This window comes from Corvus hawaiiensis, chromosome 3 (assembly GCF_020740725.1).
Source record: "Corvus hawaiiensis isolate bCorHaw1 chromosome 3, bCorHaw1.pri.cur, whole genome shotgun sequence".
NCBI lineage: Eukaryota > Metazoa > Chordata > Aves > Passeriformes > Corvidae > Corvus > Corvus hawaiiensis.
The window spans coordinates 43675535-43700827 of record NC_063215.1 but is presented as its reverse complement, the minus strand read 5'-3'; the positions used below and the strand labels follow the sequence as shown (position 1 = coordinate 43700827).

The window sequence follows — 25293 nt, the reverse complement described above, 5'->3', positions numbered from 1 at the left end:
TAAGTAAGCGAAAATGAAGAGATTGAGCTGCTCATAGTAAGAGACACAAAATTCCTTAAGGATGAAAAGAGTTACAATTCAGCCATTCAAAATACCTAGATTCTTGGATAATTAGTAATGAATTGTAGAGCCTTGCAATGACTTTCAGAATAATGAGAAGAAAAGTAACAGAAAGGATGGAAAGAGTTTCTAGGCCATCTTCAATTTTACAGAGCATTATTAAAATACTTCTATACTCTTCATTAAGAAAAAATAAAATCTGATTAGGGTAATCTACAAAGGACCAAGAATTAACATAAAACGTACTGGTGAAGCAACTGGGACAAAAAATGCATATGACAAGGTGCTTTCCTTATGGCAGAAGTCACCAAACCTACCGCTTTCCTAAAATCCTACATCATGAGAGGCAAAAAAAAAATCAATTTCTTGACATAGGAGTCCAGAATTGATTCTCTTCAAGTGAATATATTTTTCTTCTTCAACATGCATCTGGAGATTTAGCCAATGGGGAGTATTACATTTTCTGTTGGACTGCTAAAGCAGCTGGTTATGATTTTTTCAGCCAACCTCAATAAAGTCATTTTGATTGTTTTGCTGGCAGCAGTTTCTTCATAGTTTTGATGCATGGCAAGTACCTTCTGGGATTTCAGACTGATCTACCACCTATATAGCAAGGATTTAGAGAACTAGGGATTTTTACCCCGAAAATGTAAGGGGGATATTTATGCTAAAAAGTTTAAAAGAGAAGTTTTCTCTTGCTGTGATCTCTAACAGTATTATAGCAGAGGTAGATGTAGTATTGTGCTTGTATGCAGACTCGTAAATGCCGTGGAAGTCTTGTCTCTTCTTGAACAGCTGAAGGAGATTTGAAGAATTCAGAAGTGGTTCAAGTAAATTGAGGGGTTAGGATGAGGAGTCCATACTGAGTTGTTTATTTATAAACTATAAATTTCATAAACTGACATTAATTTTCTTCTGGAGGACTCAGAGAGATCAAAGCATTCTTCCAAGTTTCAAAATGCAAAAAGTGAGAGATTGTTCCTTAATTCATTGCTATCCAAGTCCTTCTTTAAGCCGTATATCCTCATCCAAAGCATTTAGATTGTATAACACTGATTGTGATCTAATCATAACTCCTCAAAATAATTACACAACCTAGATGATGATTGTGAGAAGGAATTATAATTCCAGTATATTTTGCATTTTTTGTATAGAAAAGAGACAGATCATCAGATCTGCGTGCTAGCCACAGAAAATTACTTAATTACTTAAATACTGTTACTAATTATACAGATTTATGCTAATATAAATGGCATACAGTGCACTAAACTGTTTAAACAATTTAAAACTTTCATCCACATTTTGGGAAAAGTGATACTTAGAAGTATCTGGGCATATCTGAAATACGGGCAAGTCTTGCTTACAAAATTTCCAGTGACTGCTGTCCAGGCAAGATAACTGTACAATTTCATTGTTAGAACATTTAGCAGGATAGACTGGGTAAAAAACAAGTGCTTAATAATTTGCTTATGAGTTCAAAAAATTAAGATACAATATATAATTAAGATGTCTTCTTTATATTACCTCATCTATTGAAACTTCATTTGAATGATAGAATTCCAAAATTAAAATTCTGCAGGTCTCATGTAAAGGAGAAGAAATATAGTTTAGCAAGTAAGCTTTCTAGAACATTCACCCAAAATACTAGGATGTCTTGGTATAAACAAACATATTTTTTAATTAAAAAAACCATCAAAGAGAAAGAAAAATTCTTGTCAGGCCATGTGCCTGGTTCACTTGACAAAAAAAATCAGTGTTCCAGAGGTTGGCACAGTTACTTTTTATTTTTCACAGTAAAAATGATCTCTAGCATTAGCAAGGATTTGTTTTTCAACCAGAAAAAAATTATGTGAAAAAAAGCAGACTATACAGAATCTTTTGGAGGCAATCAACTAAGGGTCATCAGGTGCAACTTGGTTTCAAAGACATAAAATTTTCTGATTTTAAAATAATTGTTATGGAACAATTTTGAGAAGTGTGTAATTTTTGGCATGCTTTTAGGCTTGTCTACTTGCACAGCATTATAGTGACAATATCCCCACTTGCATTACAATTGAGGCAAAATTAAATCTTTGCATTACAATTGAGGCCAAACTATCTTAAAACTGTAAAACTATAAGAGAAGCAGATTTCAGGGTTGACACCTGGACTGCCCTATTGGATGATGAATCTAATCCTGGAAACACCTCATAGCATATGCTGCAGTACTCTAGAGAGATTTCAGGAGATAAAACTCTCATAGAAAGAAAGCTTGTTAAGAATAAAGGGCAAATATGCTAACTTCCAACTTGAATAATTATCAACATAGTAATTTAGGAACCAGAGCCCCATAGTAACTGGAAAAGTAGTTTCCTCTCATTCTATCATTCATTCCTTTCCATCAAGGTAGCTTTCCAGGAGTAGCTTGAAAATCAATCAGACAAGCTCAAGGACAGAAACCAGCTGATCAAAAATATAAAATAAAAATGAAGACTGATGAGATGTAAAAGGATATGCATGCACTCCAGAGAGACTTAATGCTTAGGCATCTGTTACAGTCTGAAGCAATTCCTTAGCTTCTTCACAGACAAAATATTAAGATAAATGTGTGGGGACTTTATAAAACTTGTCTTCTTTCATTATGTTTTATTCCAGCTGCTAAGAGAAAAATATAATTTGTTGATGAGGCAATGTTCATTGTGCTCTCATCAGTGCTTATGAGGAAATGGAAAAATAAGTGATAACAAATGCTTTGTCAGGGGGAACCAGCACAAGGGCTTGAGTTAGGAAATGTAGAATAGCATAACTCCAAAGGGAGGATAAGGCAGGAAGTCCTAGAATAAAAAATTGTGTAAAGGCAAATTAAGCCCTTTAAAATGACAACCCATGACTCAATATTAACAATTAGGGCAGTGAGCACAGTTTAATGTATATTTGGACAATATTCACTGATACTTCAGACAGCTCAGTGTAAGAAGCATAAGAGCTCAATAGTGGACCATTTTATCCAGGATACGTTATCTGCTTCGCATCTGGTCTGCAAAAGTAAAGCACCTTGCTAAGGCAGCTGTATCTCTTCCAGTTTTGAAGATAGGTCACCTAAGAGTAAACTTACTTATGACAGACAGATATGCCCACAGAAAAAAAAAAAAAGACCTAACTACACAGAGAAATCCTTCAGTATGCAGGGAATAACCTGAAATCCAGTAAATTAGGCATAAAATTATTTGATAAAAATATTTAAGGAATTTAGTCTCCAATATATGTTTTCAGAAAAGATGCAAAGAGACATGGATGTTTAAAATTATGCATAAGAGACTCAAAAATACAATACAATATCAGAAAACCAGCTAAAGATTAATTTTGAAAGTCATTTATAGGAAAACCTATGTAAATAAAACATATTAAGCATTTTTCAAAGCATAAAACTGGTTTTCTTCATATTGCCTACACAGAAAGGGAAGGATCCTCCAGTTACCAACAGATTAGATTTTGCCGGCCAAAAACAGGAAGAGTCTTTTTCTTGTACACAGACTGATGGAAAAGAGGGGACAATATGTGTCTATGAAGTTGATATACAACACTGTAAGAGAACAGCATGTTGCTTAGAAATGAAATAATGGTTTCCAGCAACAGACAGAAATAAAAAGAATTCTGCTGAGATTTTTGATTATACAGATCAGAAAATGTTGTGTAATTGACAGAAGTCCAAAAAAGAGTTGGTGTACTTCAATGAATTCTTAGTTTTCCTTCTAATAATATCTAAATTGTGAATTTAACTGGTATTCTAAATCAAAGAAACTAGTAAAGGCAGAGGCATAAAGGTAAGGTATTGGAATGCAGCAGGATTTCAGATGACACAAGACACTGCTAGCAGACACAAAAAGACAGTGTTATCTAGCACCAGAAACAGATCAATTACTGTTGCCACAAGAGGAAAAAATACTATGTGAATTTCTCAGTTTACAGAAAATGAATAGGCTTAATGTCAAGCAGACTGGATTTATATATCAGTCATCAGTCTGTACAAGAAAGAAAGGAATGTTCAGAGACTAACCACCCTAACTACTGATATTCAACAGCAGCAACAGACAAGATTAAGAAGAGGTTTTTGTATATATGGAGAAGGGACAATCTACTATACATCCCCACAAAGGATGGCAATTAAAGAAAACACTGTGTACAACACATATACGTTCATCCTACCTGCAATGCAAAATCTGTGTGTTCAAAAGAAGAATCATCTTTTTGGGGGGAACTACAAGAGGAAAATAAAATAGAAAAGCCCTCCAGCTAACACATGAATCTTACCTAGATTGTTGTCTTGCTGAGTGTGCAAAGATTACAGCTCTTTACCTATGGTTCTCAAACTGGAAGGAAAATCCAATGCTCTTGCAAATAAAGGAAAGGACTGATATAGATTTATGTTATAGTTCTCCTTCTATGGAAGTATTTTCAGCAATTCATTCTTAAAGATTCTTGAACCTTTTACTAATTTCTTCATCTTTCCTTAAATATCACCATACCACTAATTAATGAGTGAGATCCAATTGGTACATGAGAACAGTACTTTCCATTTTCAGTGTACCAAGCTCTTACATGCCGACAATGATTGGAAGACGTGGTGAAACAATTAACATCACAAAACATTGGACACAAAAATAGTAGATTTCAATTTTAAAATAAATATTCTATACTGAACACTCTGATGAGCTGTAATTACAAAACATTATATCATAAAAGACATACTAAGTACTGCTCCAAACAAAGGCACACCTTATTATGAAACACATAGTAATTATTATGAAACACTGGCAGTTAAACATCTATTATGAAAGGATTGTTATGGAATAGAAATCTTCTTAATAAGAAACTCTAGATAGAACCTATTAAACTAGTGGCACGCAGTCCAAGAGTTTCACAACACCAGGACTGAAAAACACATCATCAGCTGTGCAATATCTAACATATAATCTGTACTGAAAATACATACCACTAGGCTGCAAAGTCCTCTTCACCACCGCACTTCAAAGTACCTCTCTTTACATGACAGGTAAAATTTTTGAATTGTATTTGTAAACAGGTCTTTAACTTTTAAATAATGTTCTTCTTTCTCTCTGCTTAGCATTCAGCAGGGAATTCAACTTTTAATTAAGACCTGTTTCCTTTTATGAATGATAGCGTTAGAAAATGCTATTACATACTATTAAGTCATTCTGTATTATGAATAAAATCTGTAGATTGTCTTACATAACCCTACATCTTTTATTTCTAAATGTGTTATCAATATTTGATTGTACCAGTTAAGAAATACTGAAAATCTCTAGATATGAAGGCTAGTATAAATTTATGTGTAAAAAAAGTATCCTATACAACTCTACAAAAACCAAATCCCTCTGCTCACTATAAAACATATTCCATATTGCTTTACACTGAAGATAATGCTTCCAATTACATAGGGAATTTATGGTGCTGGTCACAAAAGCAGACAAGTGAAAAAAAGTCAGCCTTATTGGTCTATTATCTTGTGCTTCTATATGAAAATAAACATTCCTTCCTGTTCTGCTAGTGACCTCAAGTGCCCAAATAACTTAGTTAAAAAAAAAAAAAAGAAAGGCTTCAAGAAAATCTATCTTTCCTAAAAAACATGTCAAGGAACATTTTCAAAGCGTAGGTAGGAACTCAGCCATACCAATCCCACGAACATCAGTGGGAGCTACCTGTGAAAAGTACTATGCATCATGCTGAAAATGTCCTTCAGTGATAACAGTAGGGTTAAAACTTTTGGACATATGCATAAATATTTTACAATTTCACAAGATAACAGTTGTGATTTACGCTCAGCTGTTCTTTCAGAGGTATCTGTATGACAGGAACACCTCAGAAACTATTGTACTCTCTGGTTATACAGTCCACTAAAGTATACAGGTCTTTCAAGAAACTTTCAACATAAGTCTGGCTCTTTAAATCAGACTTTAAAAAAAGATGCATAGTAAAGTCTTTCATTACAAAATATGTTTCACTGCTATCTGTATTACTTCAATACCTCACGTACTTCATCTACAGGTGCTAAATTACTTTTAAACTGGTTTCTAAAAATATCGTTTCTCCCTAATATGGGAATGATACAACTTCTCCAAAATGAAACAGAGAGTATCAAAGACAGATGGAGAATCCTGATACTAACTACAGCAAAATAGAAAAAGGAAGATATGAATATTATACTGTGAACCACACAATGAAATCATGGAAATCTCAGGACTGAAGTGAGATTTCATTATCAACTCAAACAAAAAGACCCCATCTTATTAAAGAGATAACAGCCTATATAGTTTATGTACATTTGATTTTAAAAAATTGCAAGTGACTACAAGGGGAAAAGAGACTACATACACTGTTCTGATTTTTTCTTTTGTTGTCATGACAAAAGCCAAAGTTACAACATGTAAGTCTGTATTTATGTGAGCATCTGAACTCAGCCCTAATGAGTTAAGAAGGAAAAGGTAACATATCCCAACATATTGGGATTTTTTGACAAAATATTTTTTTCTGCTCATTTGGGTTGAAAAAAACCAGATAAAAAAGTGAGCCCTATCTATCAAATCAATTTTTAATTTAACATTTGATGTATTGAGTTCCTTAATTCCAAAAGCTCAACTAAGTTTCCAAAAACATTTCATTCAGAGACTTTAAATTCTGTGAAGTATCTCAGGGATTTCACCTAGCACAAAATTTTAAAAAATAAATATTGTTACCCTACTTCTAAGATACTAATCTACACAAACTGTTTTGCAAGTGGTAGACGCCTAGTTTGGACATCTAGAATTAGTGTGGGCAGATAAGTACTCAATTTGAGATTGAGCACCACAGCATAAAAATAAATCAGGGTAACAAAATAAAACATGCAAACCCTGTGTTTCTAAATGCAAACTTATTGGGAAAAGATATTTTGAAAATTTTCTGGTGTCTCTATATTGGTCAATAAAAGAAGAAATCTAGCTAGCATATTCAAGACTTAGGGGAAAAGTCCAGTAACAAAATGGAGACTTACTATGGCAGTGGAGAATATTAATAGTGAGAACCCTCACCATTAATTATTCTTCTGTAAATCATGAAGTTTAAATATAAGAGTATGAAAATAAGAAAATTTTTGTGACTTTTGACAATTATTAGTAAGAAAAAAATGGTAACAATTGCCAAAAAAATCACAAAAGTTAACATGTTACCTGGCTATGACAAAGAGCACACAACTGACACCCAAGTAAGCCAGCAGAATATACATCCAGATATCAGGGGAGAGAGGATTCAGGAAGGAGAAGACGCCCGGGTTTGTACCATTGGGCTTGCGGTACAAAATACTTATTCCAAGAGTCATAAAGGGCTTGGAAAAGTCGATGACCTTCTCACGAACATAGGTAATTGCCAATGGTGCAACCGCAAGGTCAGCTTTCTGTTAACAGAAATACAAAGAGAGAAAAAGGCTGTAAGTCAGAAGAAACAGGCTGAAGCAGACAATCAGATTATGCAAAACACAAACTTTGTATGGAGGAGGTTTGTTCTTGTACTAGGTTGCCTGAAATTTAAAACTCTCTTCTCCCTATAAGTAAGGCAACAGATTTATTCTACTTCCTCTTTGCTAAACAGACATAGCATTTGGAAAAAAATTAAAAGCACTAGTACAGGGATACAAATGAAGAAAAATATTGCATCTTGCAGAAAACATGAACATCCATTATAACATACTTTAAAATTTTATTAATTGTGCATTTCAACATATGTCTTCTCTTTGTCCCTCCTTCACTCAATTTGGTCTTTAGAAGCAAATATATTTAGGAGGCAGACATGACTATGCTAGTAGAAGTGCAGGGAAAGGGCCACGAGGCTGTTCTTCACCTTTTAGCATAAAATAACTGGTACAAAATGAAGACCAGTTTAAAATTGAAAGTGCTACATGTGAAAAGTTGCTGAGGAGGTTTTAACAAAGTACAACTGTCCTTACTAGTTTGTGGAAATCACTACAAAACTTACAGAGAGTTATTAATCAATTGGAGTATTTAAGATGAAATCATACAATTGAATGCATTTTGTCAATTAACATTTAGTTTTAGATATTTTATCAATAATTCATAGGAGATTAGTAAATGGCCTATACTATTCTTTTAATCAAAACTTAATGGAAATCAGAGTGACAAAGATCTACAGAATCTACTTCTTAATCCTTGTCAACAGCTCTTGAAACACTCCTGTGCATGTACATATGTGTATGTGTGTGTGCATGCACACATAAGAAAGAGGAAAGTTCAGAGCAAGCAAGTTTACAGTACAAGATCTGGAAAGCTGTAAACTAAGAATTCCTTATAAACTTTACATAAATATACGTATGTAATGACAGAAATGGTATAGCTACCACAGAATACTGTTACCCAAGTAATATATCCAAGTAACATAGCTGAAAATAACACCATTTTCAGAATGCCTGTTTTAAGATACAGAGATTTTATCCCCAATAAAATAAGTTCATATATTTATATACTTTTTGCTCATTTGGTATTGTATATGGTCCATAACACTCAACATTCCATGCAATGTAGCATTTCACTGTTCCCTTTAATTTTTGTTTTCTCACCTTACACAAAGTTCTTCTATGGTATATTCTTGGTATGAGCATTTATATAATTAGATCTACTGTGGTAAGTTACAATGTGAAACTCTGTTGGCACTGTTCGTGTAATTTGGTAAGGGTTTATTGGTCAAAAAATAACATGCACTTCATTTCCATTGGTATTAAGAACTTATAATCAAACCAGCAAGGCTTAATTCCACAGTGGATGACTTTTTATGGATTGCATATTATTGATGATATTCCAGCTGATGCAGAAAGAAAATGGTAAAGTAAGAAACTGAAACTAATTTGAATTAAAAGTTATAGGTCAACACGTAGAAGTTTGCAAAATATAAAAACTCAAGCTATTTGTGAAGCAAATAGCAGACCTTAACCTAAGAGTCTGAAGCCTACTTACTAGAAGCTGTCAGAAGAGGCAGCTTCCCAAAGACAAAGAAATTAGATCTTTTGGAAGGCTATTGGTAGATGTGAATTTTGGTCTTATTATTTTAAGACAAACTTAATGAATAACAAATAATTTATTTCAATAAACACCATAGAAAATCCAACCCCTGGTCATTAGATGGAAACAAAACTATATACAAATGAATATAGGTTGTAACTATCTCTAGTGGAGCCAAGCTGCAGATGAAATTAGAAAAATAACTGATCAAAAAATAACCCCAGCCTGACAGGACAGATATAAAATTTATGTATATAACTTGACATCTCAAGATTCTCTTCAGAGCTGAGTAATTCTGTTTCAATACTCTTGAACTAGAATATCACTGTAAGAAGAAAAATTAAGCATTTAACAAACAAAATCCAGAGTCTTTAATACCTGAGGAAATGACTAACTTCAAAATGTAATGCTACCACATGTAACAACTTTTGCTAATATACTTTATCTCCAAAATACTCAATTCTCCTGGCAATTCTTTCATTTTGAAAACAGCACTATTTGAAAGTATGAGAAAGCAGGGGCCAATTTTCCAGAAGTGCAATACCAGTGTTTCTTAGCCTCATCTAATGAAGAAATGCAAGAGAATCCTCTTTAGTTTACTTCTAGGGATGAATAGGGGAGGAATGGTGTAAAATTAGTATTTTATCAGTCAATATTTAACAACATTAACAAATTAGTATATCCTAGAATGGTTTTTTGATAAGTTTCATTACAAATAACATTTGTTTCATGTGGCAGCGATTGATGATTCCATTTTTTAGAATGAATGTATGCATGCTTCTGTCCTTTATAGGAATAAAAAGATATATCTATCTGAAAACACAATCCATAATAGCACTTATTCTTTCTTGAGATGGAAGCCTTTTTATGACAGCATCCAAGGATTGGTGAGTTAAGTAAGCTAGTTGCTACAAAGAAAAATTCTGCACCAACTAAAGGTTACAACAGTGATTAGAAACAGTCTGACAAGGACATTCCAACACAAGGCACAGTCCTGAGGAAAACGGAAGAGTTGCACAGCCTACTGTGCTATGTGCTGGAGGAGTGCTCTGCAGATAATAACGTGTGGTTGTGCATCCTCTCCCTTCCCATCCCATTTATATTCTCTCCACACCTGTATAAAGTTTCCCTGTCTTGCTACCATGTGCAGTTGTAGGATGTTCATTCACCAACAAACAACTCAAGGTCTCCCTGATTTATTTCTGCTACAGAAGTGACTAAGGCGGGCTAAAGTCCTCCTCCTTTGCTTCTTCATTGACATTTTACCTCCAAGCAGCTTGTTCACTGACTCCTCTACATAAAGTAGCATTCAAAGAAAAAGAGAGGACATTTTTTGATTTGCACAGGGCTGAAATTTGGTACATAACCTCTAAGAAGAGAGATTTTAAAATTATACTGAATTCAATCTATGCTTGCAGAAACAAATAATGTCAGCAAGAAATCTGCACATTAATGTTGAGAAGTGTATGGCCATAGCATGTGTAGAAAGTTGGTATTTGCAGAAATTGATGGGTTTTCTGTGAAAATTATAAAACCAGGAGAAACAATCACAATAATTTTGGGGGAAATAGAATTTTAAAAGGATTTTATAGCTTCTACTAATAACACGGGGGAAAGGAAAAACAAACACTGCTTGAATTTTCTTTTGTTGATAATTCTCTGAAAAGCTTTAGTCTCACCAATTTTGTTCAAAAGAACGAAGAATTTAAATTCAATCTACAAACAGAAGCAATAAAATGGCTAATAGTTCTTTTTAATTAGAGTCTACAAGTACACAATATTCTACCATAATAATTGGGTTTGTTAGCCAATGTAAATGGAGTCTTCTGGTAAGAATTTTGCTCTGAACATTTTGCATTGATTTAGCAACCATTAATGTTTGTACTAAAAATGCAAAGGGAATCATCCACTATCGATTGTCCATTGTTTATACAGTCAATCAGTACAATCATATTGTAACTGTATAATATACACAAAACTATGCATACACTGAAAAGACATTTAAGTAATTTTACTTCTCTACAGGCAGCAATGCACTTATTGCCTGCAATTATTCTTGAAAATAAAGGAATCTACCTTTTTAAAAGAAAAACTTCATAAGCTTTTGTTTAATCCGCTGTTTCATCAGCCTAAGACCCTAAGTCATTATGTAAACTTCTTCTTCAGCCACCCCAGTTTTTCAAGGCTGTTAACCTGAGTTGAATTTCAGTTAAATTCCCTTTGGAGAAAATGCATCCCCAAGATAAAAGATGAAGGGTAAAGCACAGCTTCAATTCTTTAAATCTGTCTAACACACTCTTAATTCACAGAGACCTTATGCATCATTCCTGTTCACATAAGTGCATTTCCCTGCCACTGGTTTGAAAAGATAAGATCTGTAATTAGCTTTTAAGCTTACGGTCTATCCTAAACTATCTTGTTCATGCTTCTACATTATAGAAAATTTTATACCCCACAAGAATTTTTTGGTCTTCTGACAAAATCTTAATTTCCTTTGAAACCACTAGGACCTTATTAGGGTTTCATGGTTATTTTTAACTAGCCACTTACATTACTTTGACAGAAATTGCTTCTCTAGTACCTTTCACAGGATCATAGTACAATTCAATTGGGGAGAGATCAGGAGGTCTCTAGTGCAATTTTCTGTTCAAAGCATCTGCACGATGAGACCAGGTTGCTCCGTGCTTTACCCAGTCAGTGTTGAAAACCTCCAAGAAAGGTGACTACATGCCATTTCTGGATAAGCCAATCCACTGCTTATCACTGTTTATCCACATAGTGAAAAAGTTTCTACAGACAAGCAGTGCAGCAGGCTGTTTTTAGAGAGGTTATGCAATTTCCATCCTTGGAGGTTTTCAGTTTATGCTTGCTGCCTTTGGTCTTCCTGCCAGGCTCCTCTGTGAAAAGCCCAGATGAAGCTTCTTGATAACCCCCTCACATGTCCTGGAAAGCTGCTACTAGAAATTTATTAATTTGCACTTTGTCAAAAGTGAGTAACATACCATAAATTCAAAAAAAAAAAAAAAAACCCCAACAGATTTGATAGGTGAATTTAGATGTCATAACTTCGTATTTGTGGAGTCCTGACTGGTATAATTTAAACTCAATTTCTAGCAATATCACATATAGATGGAACAGTAGCAGTTGCTACTTTATAAACATAATAAAGTACTTTAACATAAGAAAGTGGTATATGATGACAGTTTCAATAGATACTGGCTCACCTAACACATATGTTTGTAACTCCTGAGTTGCTTCTCAGTATTTGTTCAGCAATAAAAAGTAACTGGAAGACAGGTGGTTTACTCAGATTCATTTCACTGACAGTAATATTACACAGATGTTTCATTTCTTTAGACCTTCTTGTGTCAGCATGGCAAGTTATTTTCTTGGCAAAGTCTTGAACAGCAGTGGTAACTAATGGTTTTCTGATCTGCTCTCCCTTTGGAGAGGATCCTGATCTAGAAATCAGCAAGATCATTTACCTAGAGACAGAATTTTTTTAAAGGTAAGAAGTTTGCAGAGGAAATTTGCGTTCTGTCCACTGCCATAGAAACAACTTTCTATATGAATTCAACTAGACAAAAATGGAATGTATGGAATGCATGGAATCCTTCCTAAAGTGGCTTTTAAATAGGATAAAGCATACATTTGATCAACATAGCATTGTCTAGAACTGACTTTTGGTATTGTTTTCTGTTTGCTCCTTTGTTATTATGTGAATGTTTAGTCGAGGAAAAATGATAGTACTAAACCAGTGGGAACTCTCTAATTAGTTAATTTATATTATTTTTTCTTATTCAGGGTTGTTCTATTCAATTCTCATTTGCCTATGCCAGTATGGATAATATTTAATAGCTGAATAGATGCAACATGAGTATCCATTAAAAATAGATATAGTTTCTGACTGTTGATTTATAATACACTTTCACTAAAGTATTTTGCACCAACTTCAGTCTAATCAACAGGTATGCAAATTGTATGTAAAAGGACTAGAGGCAGTAGACTATGAAACTATATGTAACAGGAAGATGAGTGACTATTCAACAGTAAAAAAAACCTCAGACGCAACTCTCATCACTTAATTTCAGGAATCTTGTACAAAGGTTTCTTCTAATTTTTAGAAGAGCGGGATTCACATACCCCCCAGAAAGGGCAAACTGTCAAAGACATTTACAAAACTGTGTAGATATTGTGGCTCAGAAATCAGGAAACTCCCCCATTAAGAAGAAAAACATTAAAATAAGAGTATTTACATTAAAATGTTTCAGTTCTTCTTTGCTGTTTTACACACCCTTTCTAACATTGTATTTTTGTACTAGAGATGGTAACATTGATTCTTTTTTTGTAGCTAGCATTTTTATTGTTATACTTTCCATATTTACTGCAACTTCCTGGAAGCACTGGGGTTTTTTGCCAGTTGCTAACCAGCTGTCACCTAAAATTTCAGCTACTGCACTCAAGACAAAAAAAAATCCTCCATCTTTTAATTTTGACATAATTTCTGTTCTCAAATAGATGGGGGTTTATCAAATTGTTTCAGTGAACTCAATTCATCATGCAATAAAGTTTGACTTGTGTCAAATTTGACTTACTCCCATTTTTCTGTATTACTTTTTCATCTGCAATTTTTCACAATGGAATCAAAATGATTAATAACATTTTTGCACATCATTTGGATGGAAGTAGATCACTGCAGGATATGCCACCTTTTATTGATTAACAATACTCAATTAAGAATTTTTTGAAATCTATAATTTCATCAGCTTAATTAATGGGGTAAAACTTATTAATATGGACAAAATCAACCTCCTGTGCACTCATCCCCCTCATCTGCATTTTGATGCAGGAATCACAATCCACACTCTGGAATTCTCAATTAATCATTAGATTCCAAGGTCTTAGACTTAACTAAAAGTGGTCATTATTACAAACAATAAGAAAAAGAAGGTCTTTTTAGAAAAGTCTATCAAATATCAAATAAAAAACTGAAGTGGTTTTATATTGTTTATATTCTCAAAATCTTATCTCATAATATGTTTTACATGTCCCATAATTATTAAAAAATGGCTAAAATAGTAAAGATTATATTTCAAAAATATTGTCACAAATATAAAGAAGAAAAATGTTAACAGTACTTTTATACACTACATCCTAATTTCGTTCTGTTCTGCATAGGGTATATATAAGCTAACTCATTTGAGAAACTTGTTACATTTATTTAAATTGAATGAAGCTTATCCAGGCTCTAGGCATTATTTAAATACTAAAGATACCAGGACAAACTTATTAACAATCAGCTTTAATGAAAATAAAATGCAAATCCTAAGGATGAAATCTGTGGTGGCTGGGTTAAAGTATTTCTGTTATTTATAAGATGAAATCTATTAAACACTTTAAAATGTCATTACTGTTATAATTTATTCCTTATTTAGTGAAGTTTTGCTTCATTCTAGAAGACAAGTGTGAACAGAGGAGTACAAATACATAATGAATACGAACACACAACAAAACAAGAAAAACACTGTTCTACATGAGAAGCAGATGTAGACAAATTCCAGCCTAACTACTGCACAGCTGGAAAGTGGATGGAGAGTTAAGCAACATTATCTATGTTATTAGAACCTCATGAAGTTCAACAAGGCCAAATGCAAGGTCCTGCACCTTTTCCAGGGCAATTCCAAGCACAAATAAAGGCTGGGCAGAGAGTGGATCATGACTAGCCCTGATGAGAAGGACTTTGGAGGTGTTTGTGGACCAAAAGCTCAATGCAGCCCAGCAATTTCTGCTTGAAGGTAACCCATAAAGCCAACTGCATCCTGAGCTGCATCTGTAGAAGTGTGAACAGGAGAGTGAGGTGATTCCACCCCTTTACTCTGCTCTTGTGAGACCTCAACTAGGGTACTTTCTCCAGCTCTGGGGCCCCCAGCACAAAACAGACCTGTTGGAAAGAGTCCAGAGGAGAGACAGTAAATTGGTCAGAGAGCTGGAGCACCTCTCCTATGGAAACATGCTGAGAGAGCTGGGGCTGTTCCGACTGGGGAAGAGAAGGCTTTAGGCAGACCTTACAGCACCTTCCAGTACCTAAAGTGGGAAAACAAGAAGGCTGGAGAGGGACTTTTACAAGGGTATGTAGTGACAGGACAAGGGGAAATGACCTTAAGATGAAGGAGAGTAGGTGATGATTAGATATAAGGAAGAAATTCTTTACTGTGAGGGTGGTGAGGCACTAGAACAGGTTGCCCAGAGAAACTGTGGACTCCCCATCTGTGGAGGTGCTTAAGGCTAGGTTGGATGGGGTTCTGAGTAACCTGGTCTAGAAGAAGATTCCCTGCCATTGGCAGAGGGTTTGGAACTTGATGGTCTTTAAGGTTCCTTCCAGCCCAAGTCTTCTACAATTACTTGATCTTTACTGATTCGTAATTGTCAATGTCTGCCCAGAACTTTATGAGACAAGTGGACAGGTGGATTGAATTGAAAATTAATTGCCATGATTTTAAAGAATAACTTTTGATATATTTTTGCCAAGACACTTCTTTTAGAATAAGTGTAGCACTCTTTACAATAACAAAGAAAAATCCAGCAAAATACAAATGGTTTTCTAGTAACAGTCTATTTTCCATACTATAAATGAATTTTTAATTTCTAATAGCAGATTATTGTATACATTTCTATAGCAGAAAAAGAAGTAAAAGATCTTCCTTCAAGTTTAATACTTTTCAGTTTTTGAAACTTGACTTTATTACCTTAAAAGGAAACTTTTTAACCATTTATGTTACAATACATGGGTTTTATATATAAAAAATGCTCTCAGTATGTCATTTATTTATCCAATATCCTGACTTAAAAAACTCTAACAGGTATGTATACTGTTTCACATTTTCTTCTGGCACTTTTTGAGTATCCTGCCCCACAGGCTCACATAAAAATATGCACACATTCTTTACAAGCACCTATACATAATTGTTGACATGCTTATGTATGTGTGTATATATATTTGTTTCACACTAACATACTTTCTCAGGAAGAAAAGTTACTTATCTTTGGAAGTTACCAAACATTACTGGCCCTCATATTTGGACTCTCAGAGGTCAGGAAATAGCAAAATCCAAACTGACTGCATGGATGAATTTCAACATATGGTCACCAAGTAACATGGTTTTCTTCCTAAAGCACACACACACAATAGTTTCATTTCCTGTATTTTGGACTTATGTAAGGCTGCTCTCACTGTCTTTTTTTAACTCTATTTGACATCTATATAATTTTCTTAAACAACTGAATTGATGCCTTGAAAATAACAGATTAGAATTGATACCCTCCAGATCCCCAAAAATTATGGATGATGTGTTTTGGTCATCATTTCCAGAGACACATCTCCCACCAGCACATCCTGAAACTCTTTTACCAAAATGGTGCTTCCATGAAAATTGACATATTTGAGGTTTCAACAGTCCCTCCTCTCTATCTTCCTTCTGACTTTAAGATATGTTGAAATTCTTTGGAGATGAGTAAAAGACAAATTACAGCACTATTAAAAATCAATGTCTAATACAAGGGATAAGCCCCAGTGGAAATTAACTCTTCTATTAGAGAATTCTATTTTACTCATGTATTTCACTCATTGGGTTTTTGTTTCTATGTATGCATAAATCTTTTTTTCTATGTATACATAGAAACAAAAATCCCAATGTTATTTTCTACCATTCTTTATTATCATTATAGCAACAAAAGTAAAAGATCAGATAAAGGTATGAGGATATGAAAAATGTAATACATTTATGAATACAGCCCTAATCCTGGATCCAATCAGTTCCTAATCATTACTGTAAGCATGGATGATGCTTGAGCTAAAGCATTATTGTTTGGAGTCTCATTTGAAAAACTTCATGCCACTGCCTTGATGGGCTATGATTCACTTTGCTGGCAGTGCGGTGAAAATTAATTCCAATCATTCACTGTACAGTTTTTCTCTGTAACTGGAAACTAATCATTTTATAAACCCACATGCCAGGGATGTCCATAGTACCCTAACTGTAAAAGAATAGTACATGGGCATTTGTAGCTAAACAAACAAGAAAGCAATATTCCTTAGTGTCAAGAAATTTCAAATAAACTACCCGTTGAGTACAGATCTCCAGAAAAAAAATCCACGCATCTCAGAGCACTTAAAAGACCTTACTGTCAAACTCTCCTGCCGCTTTTGGTATCAAATCATTGTGAATGTAGTTAAAATTTTTCATCCAGTTTCTTTGGGAAACATAGGACATGATTAGCTAAAAAAACATGTATTAACATTTACAACCCTTTAGAAAAATTGTATACTTTATTATTCTCTATGCTTTACTGTAATATTAGAATTGTTACTGGGCCTTGCTTTAATAAATGCAAACTCTCTGGAAGTTCCTTGTTCTTTGGAAAACAAATTGTTCACTTAAAACTACTGTCATATTGGAAACTGCATCTTCATCTACCCTGTTCTTGAAATCAGTAACAATTTAATAGGGAATTCATATATGTACATATATGTTCCTCACTGAATTAATACATATGTTTTGCAAACTTGGCCTAAAACTTTGGCTTAGGATTTCTTTGGCATATTAGATCACTGACTTTTTTTTTTTCCATTTCCCTGACATTTTTTGTGGATTTATGCATCTCTGCTTGAAGTTTACTTTCTGCATAACTTTTGCTGAGTTAGGATCTGTTTGCACATTTTTCCATGGAATATCATACACGGCCTTTATTAGAGAGTGACAAAGTAGCCACGAAAACTGTCTTCTTGTGAGCACAGAGATGAATGTTTAGCTGTTGGTTTGAAATGAAATTCTATTGTCATGTAGAAGACCATCTCTTTGATCTTTTACTTTTAAACAAACAAATTTTTAAAAAAAGGAACAGAAGGTGCATAGTATGGCATATTTAAGTGAGCTACATTGATAAATTCAGGCATGAAAAATATTTGAAGAGAGGTTCTGTGAGTCTGTGAATATATGCAGTTTGCTTTAAGTGAAAAACAGGATCTCAAGCAACAGAAGAGATATGGTTAGCTGCTTGTCAGCGACACACTGATGCTTATTCAGCTTGGGACAAATTACTTTGGAAATAAAAGGTCAGAGCACTTGAAGTTGTGGTTTAATGAATTAGCAAATAGACTGAAAAGCACAAAAAGGACAAATGATATTTTCTGGCATGTTACAAATTATCATAAGAAATTATCCTATGACCCCAGGACATGTTTCACACAGAAATTAAATGCTACTTTAACGAGAAAAGAAAACATGCAAACAATAAAAACTGGAATCCACTATGAATATTTGAAACAGTAAAAACACACATGAAAGGTATGTTACAGGCACATAACAGTTAAAGAATCATGGATGCTATATTGTGACACAGAATAACTGGAAGGAGTTGGAATGCTATTTTTAAATATTAAATAATGCAAATTAGTAGCTTTATTTAAAGAGATGGTTGTGCTGGAGTTCCAACATGGCTTAATAAATGCAACTAATAATGATTACTGGAAGTTCAGAGAAGAGATCTTCAGCATAGATTAGTAATGCTTAATCTGCAAGATAAATAAATGAATACCAAGAATAAAAATGCTCTCAAAAGAGATGGCTTTCAAATAGCTCAACAGGAAAATGGGGAAAGAGATAAATTATAAACAAAACATAAAACAGCCAAAAATACAAACTGATAAGGAAAATAAAACCAAAATAAAACAATAACATTTATTTTTTATACATTATTTTATTTTATTTTACAGAGAGTACAGGAAAAAATGAATTGTGGTTTTTGGGGTTTTTTTAAGAGGGTAAGTAAAAATAAAATAAAATGCCAAGATCCTAGAAAAACAACATTTAAACAGGGTTAGTGGAAATCAGTAGTCATTCAGCTTACCATCTATCTATATTCACCAGAGTTGCTGGTTCAAGCAACAGCAGTAGCTGAACTGCAGACTTGCCAAAACACTATGTTGTTTATGGCATATTACCCCTCAATAAATCACTTTCCCAAAGTATCAGAGAAAAAATTTATTATGTATAGAAAACCTCTAGCATGAGTGAAATTTTCATCATATGACACCTGACATGCAGTTGCAGATTCTAGTTCCACTAATAAAATGAGGAAGCCATGAAGCAGACATGGTGCTTTGGTGCTTTAAAGAGCACTGATAGCGCACAATTTTATTGTTAAGCCTATTTAATGATGATGAAAAGAGAAACACTGCTAGATCTATCTTTTTTTCTTTTTTTCTTTCTTCCTTCCTTTCTTTTTCTTTCTTTCTTTCTTTCTTTCTTTCCTTTCTTTCTTTCCTTTCTTTCTTTCCTTTCTTTCTTCTTTCTTTTTCTTTCTTTCTTTCTTTTTCTTCCTTTCTTCCTTTCTTCCTTTCTTTCTTTCTTCCTTTCTTCCTTTCTTCCTTTCTTTCTTTCCTTTCTTTCTTTTTCTTTCTTTCCTTCCTTCCTTCCTTCCTTCCTTCCTTCCTTCCTTCCTTCCTTTTTCTTTCTTTCTTTCTTTCTTTCTTTCTTTCTCTTTTCCACCTAAAGATTCTCTAACTGCCTATTACCATCAAATCTTCTGAGATTTTAACTAATAAAAGAGCCATGGCTAAACTATCCAGCACTGCACTGAAAATCTTAACTGTCAGACCTTTTGCATGAAAGTTACAAGAAGAAATAGGGAAGAGATGTTCCGTAGCCTTTCCTTATGAGTCTCTGTGCAGTAGGATTTCCTATAAGTATGAAGGAAAGAGGTAGAGTGCAAACAATGTGATGAAATGGCATTCGAAATGGAAGGAAGAGAAAATAAAAAGGTAGGAGAAAATAAAATTCCTTCGCTGGCCCAAAAAAGAAGCAACCAAATATCTATATAGTCAGTTATTAGAAGGGTTTTTTTCACTTCTACACAATAGTATAAAGGAATTGGCTATAGGTGTTCAAGATCATAAAGACCTTAATCTAAAATAAAAGAAAAAAACCAACAGGTTATTGGAGGGAAAATCACTAAAAATATTTAAACTGATTATATAAACATCTATTCTGTTATTAAAAAAGAATAAAAAGCTACTACTATTATTTTTACAAATGTAGGTATTTGATATGTAAGTATTTATTTTGAAAAATTGATACTGATTTTGAGAAATTCAAAATATATTGAAGTAAAAAACAATTTTATGTCTAAAGTTAAATTAAGTAGTTATTTCCAATTTTTCAACTGTGTAAAATTCCTCAAAGCTGAAAATCCTATTCTTCTGAGAGACAAAGAAAAGTTCTGATTTAATCCTCACATATAATAAAAGAGCAATCATCACCTAAAAATTGGACCTTTTCTGTAATTATTTATGAATCATAAAAGATCTGCAAGCCTTGAAGTCTATTTGTAAAGCACATGCTTTGTGCTGTAGAAGTATCATTCAAAGAGCCCCCCTCAAAAAGTTATTTTTAATCACGTATATATAATAACAAATTATTTCCCCGTGGGTATTTCATTTATAGCTCTGTCAAAGTATAAAACAGTAATTTTTTCCTGTTTTGGAACCCAACTATAAGAATTTTTTTAAGTAATTTTGGGTCTGTAAAGTAGGATGTCTAATTTTCTAAAAATAAAATTATATATTTTCATTCTATCTGTCTGTGCTAGCTATATTGGAACATAATTTACATGCTCAAACTATACATCTCATGCAATATAATACAGTGACATGACAACTTTTAGTGCTAAAGAACAACCTGAAATTCTCCAGAATTTATGATTCAGTTCAAAACCTATTCAATACATCCATCCTTTCATAAAGTTCTTGAACCAAAGGCAGCAAGTCAGTATCAAGAATACTTTTTTATGAAGAATTCATCCATAAAGAATGGAGATACCTGGAACTTAGCTCCTCCTCCCTCAAATGTATAACACTCATATCTTGAACTTACATGAGAAGAGGGTAAAATACTGAATGAAAAATTGTGGCAAAGAAATCAGAAAGATTAACTGGAGAAATTTAAAATTTAGTCATAGAGAAATTTCATCTATATTTGCTATCCTAGTTAATATTTGTCTTACATTTGCAACTCTAGAGAGCAGTGTCTTTTTCTCAACAAGAATTCATTGTCAGTTGTCAAAGGGATCACTGCACTAATTTTCACTGTCAGTATTTACCACAAATTCAAAAAGAAGCTACTTATTGCTTGGAGACAAATATCAGAATGCAGACGGTGAACTCTGAGTAAAACAGTCAAAGAAAGAAGAAACATGACCAAACTATGGGAAAGGAGATTGAAAACAAACAGAGCCTGATGTCAACAATTCAGTCTCTCTTCATGTTATTAAATTTAAATCCTGAAACTGACATGATATGCTGAGCTCAACTCAGGTAGCATTATCTTTATTTCACTTACACTTTTGAGTTCCAGCAATTATGCAAAGTGACTAAGTATTGATTTAAACAGTTCATTTAAATCTTAGATTTTGTTTGGTACTTTTAATCTTTATCCAAATTGTGCATTTTCCTTTCTATACATATAATACACCAAAATTATTCACTTTATTTATTCTTGGGTTATGCATGTTACACATTACCCTTGCAAACATACATACTACAGCATAGTAACCTTTCTTTCTAAACTTAAGTGACAGACAAAACGTAACAAACAGATGAAAATAATTCCTAAAATCATTCTTCATCTAAAAACAGATGTAAGTAATATGGCAACTTCAAGAACTGTCTTTATTCTGTAGTCTATCTGCTTTAATTAGAAAATCTAGCTGAAAAATATAGAATCATTTCACCTTTCAAAAAATTAACTAATTGATTTTATGACATTACTTTATAGAAAAGAAAACCTTTATGACAATTTAAAAATATTCTCTAAGGGAAAAGAAAGACTGGAAAGCTAATGGAGCACATGAAGTACTAACCATATGGAAACACTCAAGGTGGTAACTATCTGGAGCTCTTCACTAAACTCTTGTGCCTCAGTTTTGAGGTCTGAAGTGTTGCTTGCTAGTAAAATGCACCAATAATATGCATGTAAATAAAGGGCACAGGTGTATAAATAAATTGCATGTATTCAAATAGATTACAAAGTAAGAATAGATAAAACCAGAGAAAAATTTAAGAAAAAAATTTAATAAGTGAGAAATTGAGAGAGACTAGTAAAAGTTATGGTCCATATTAGGAAGTTGGACTACATCTTCCATATGTACTAATACGGTCTCTACACTTTTTTGACTCCTAAGTAAAAATCATTTCAATAGGCAAAATAAATTTTAATCTATGTTTAGTTGTATATTTTTTATGGGGAAAAAGAATACGTGTTATTAAGAATAACATAATAAGAATATAAAAAATATATAAGAATATAAAAAGAATTCTGTGTTATTAAGAGGAAAGGATGGGGAAAGCTACTGTTCCACACACTTTACTGCCATAACTTTTTCAAATGCATTTTATTTTAAGATTATCTTAGTGTAAAGTTTAGGAGGCCATACTAGTGTTTTCTTAAGAATGCTTTAAGGCTGAATAATAAAAGACATATAAAAATGTGATTAATTTTTGCTTCTGAATAAATACTTCCACAATATCTACCTCAATCATGGAAAATTAGTTCCAGATGATGGCACTACCTAACAAGCATCAAATCTAATAGTTGAACAGGCCTATGCACCTTTTCAAATGTAAAAATGCACATTTATAGAGATGGACAGAGGGTAACTAAATATGTTTGCTATCTATGTGTGTGTACTAGGGTATAATGCATACACACATTTAAAGATAATATAATACTCCCATGCATTCTTCTTGGAAGTGTGAAGCCAGGCATAATCAACATCTGTTGCAATGCCAATACCAGATTATCTTGCTAGAAAAGCATGAAGATCATCTCTCCTAGTAAATATGAATATTTTGATTAGCTCATGTTCTGCCCATCTGCTGAAATCTTAAAGCAAATTGAAACAAAATAAGTAAATGTTTTTTCAAGCTATTCATGCAGTTTTTGCCATCATTAAGAGGTTCCACTTGAAGTAACTATAATCTTCTATTTTAAATTACTGTGATGTGCAGAATGTGTTTCCTTTCAATCTTTGACCACATGAGAAAATGCTATGAAGCATTTCACTCAAATAAATGAAGAAAGGAACAATGCCATAATTTTTAAATTTATGAAAATGTTTCTAAGAGACTGAATTCAACTGGCATGACCAATTGAGGAAACACATTTTGCAGAACCTGAAGTAATGCCTCCCTTAATCACTTGCTGTCAATTGTAATGGTATCTGGTGTGACCTTAATTTGTTCCATCAGTATACGTTGACATTTTTTGTCTTATTTCTTTCACTTTATTGCTAAAATTTCAAGAAGGATGAATATCAAATAATGTGTGTATTTACACTTCACACACAGAAATTTCTCTAAGACAAAATCTCACATCCACCATCAGAAGAGGAGACCTGACTTGTATTGCTGTAGCAAAGATATATGTTTTGTTATAAAACCCCATATATCTGTTCTCAGAAATAAATTCTGAGTACTACTTATTTCATATTTTTGACTTAGACACATGCTACAGAAGAGCTGAACCAAAACAAACACTGCCTACGGGCAAAACAGAGATGCTTTTTTTTACAAATTCTACACTAAAGAAATAATGGGTATAAATCTACTTGCATTAATTCTTAAAACATCTGCATTTTGAAAACAGTAGTATTCAAATGTATTATCATAAAAGTTTTACAATTTATATAGAAAGGTTTGAAATCTAAATGCATAGTTAAAAGCTTGTAAAAGTTAACTTACGTGATCAATTAGCTCACGAACCATCCCATTCCACTGTCCACTGGCATCTTCTTGGGCTCCATATTTTCCATCTTCCACCAGCCTAATCTCATAGGAAAATCCAAGGATAGTAGACAGCTCCCTGAGGAGGTCAATGCAATAACCTTCAAAACGATCATTTCCGTACAATGGTTTGTCAGACTTCTTGAACATGACATATGGCTCTTCCTGTAAGAATTATAAAGACAGAAAGGATAATGAGTGTCCCCATACCTTTCTTCTCGTTTTAGCCCTAAGTAGCAGACAGCCATGTGCATACATATGCATACAGTCGTGCATACATATTCATACAGTCATGACACCACTCCCCATACAAAGAAATAATATGAAAAGCAGAATCCTTTTAGCTTTGGTTATGTGAGTCTAAGTCTTCATATATTTTCAAAGATTCTCTTCTTCATTTTTTTGGAAAAAATTACACTCTAAGCACTGTAGAAATCTTCAAGGAATGCATATAGACACTAAATTTAAATGTGCTCCTTAACTAATTGCATTATATAGTGACATCAAATGTATTGTTTGGATACAATACATTTTGTTTGGACAAAGAAAGCCTTTTAAAATGCAGAAACAATGCGCTTTGGCAACTGAAAAAAACTTAATTAAAACCCCAAACATCAATCAAATATTTTAAGTATTAGATTTTACACTTTTATTTATACAAGTATTTAAACAGTTTACTCAATGCTTTGTTAAAGTGTAAGAAACCCACAAAGGGAGGAAAAAGTCAGTGAAAGTACCCACTTCTCTATTGCCTCAAGTTACAGGCTGCCGTTTACGAGACTGCAGGAAAGCCTGAAAAAACTTTACACAAAAAGTAAATTCTATGATAGACATCCCATGAAAACTGAATTAAATTTCTTTAAGCATATATCTTTTTATGTTTAAATCAAATTACAGTGTAACTTTTTTTTTGCATTAAGTGGTTTGCAAACAGACAGCAAACAAATTAAAATGATTGGCTGAATAATCATTATTATAGGAAGAAAATTAACATTTAGCAAAACATAGTATTTTTACATCTGTTTCTCAATATAGGATAGCCTTTAGCAAATAGAAAGCTAAAGGGAAAAATACTAAAAGCAAATGGTAGTTTTTCCACTATAATATGAAACCAGTATTCAAGCAGTGTTTTTAAAGTTACATATGCAACTCAGTCTTTGCTCACCTTTGGGAGAGACTTTTTTCATTTTTAACAATTAAAAAAAAAAAACAAACAAGTAAGGTAAGACAAATTGTAGTAGATCAAATCACTGCACCAAATACAAGACTCAGTGAATAATTAGATAAACTCTCCAGGGCAACTTAAGAAAATTCTTACAGTCCTAAATGTCCACATCAGCACTCAGTGGGGTT

General features: G+C 33.3%; 1 protein-coding gene across 6 annotated transcripts in view; it reads right to left on the bottom strand.

The window, feature by feature from the left end:
• The window catches only part of GRIK2 (glutamate ionotropic receptor kainate type subunit 2), a 366043-nt gene that overhangs the window by 132805 nt on the left and 207945 nt on the right, over positions 1–25293 (bottom strand). For 5 of the 6 annotated variants that reach the window (XM_048299919.1, XM_048299918.1, XM_048299920.1 and 2 more), the window contains 2 exons: positions 23899–24105; positions 7266–7489 (listed from right to left, as the gene is read on the bottom strand). In XM_048299919.1, coding sequence (XP_048155876.1) covers positions 7266–7489; positions 23899–24105 — 431 coding nt within the window. Of the gene's footprint in view, positions 1–7265; positions 7490–19627; positions 19843–23898; positions 24106–25293 lie in introns of those variants that run through there. The other variant, XM_048299923.1, reaches the window with a different exon arrangement.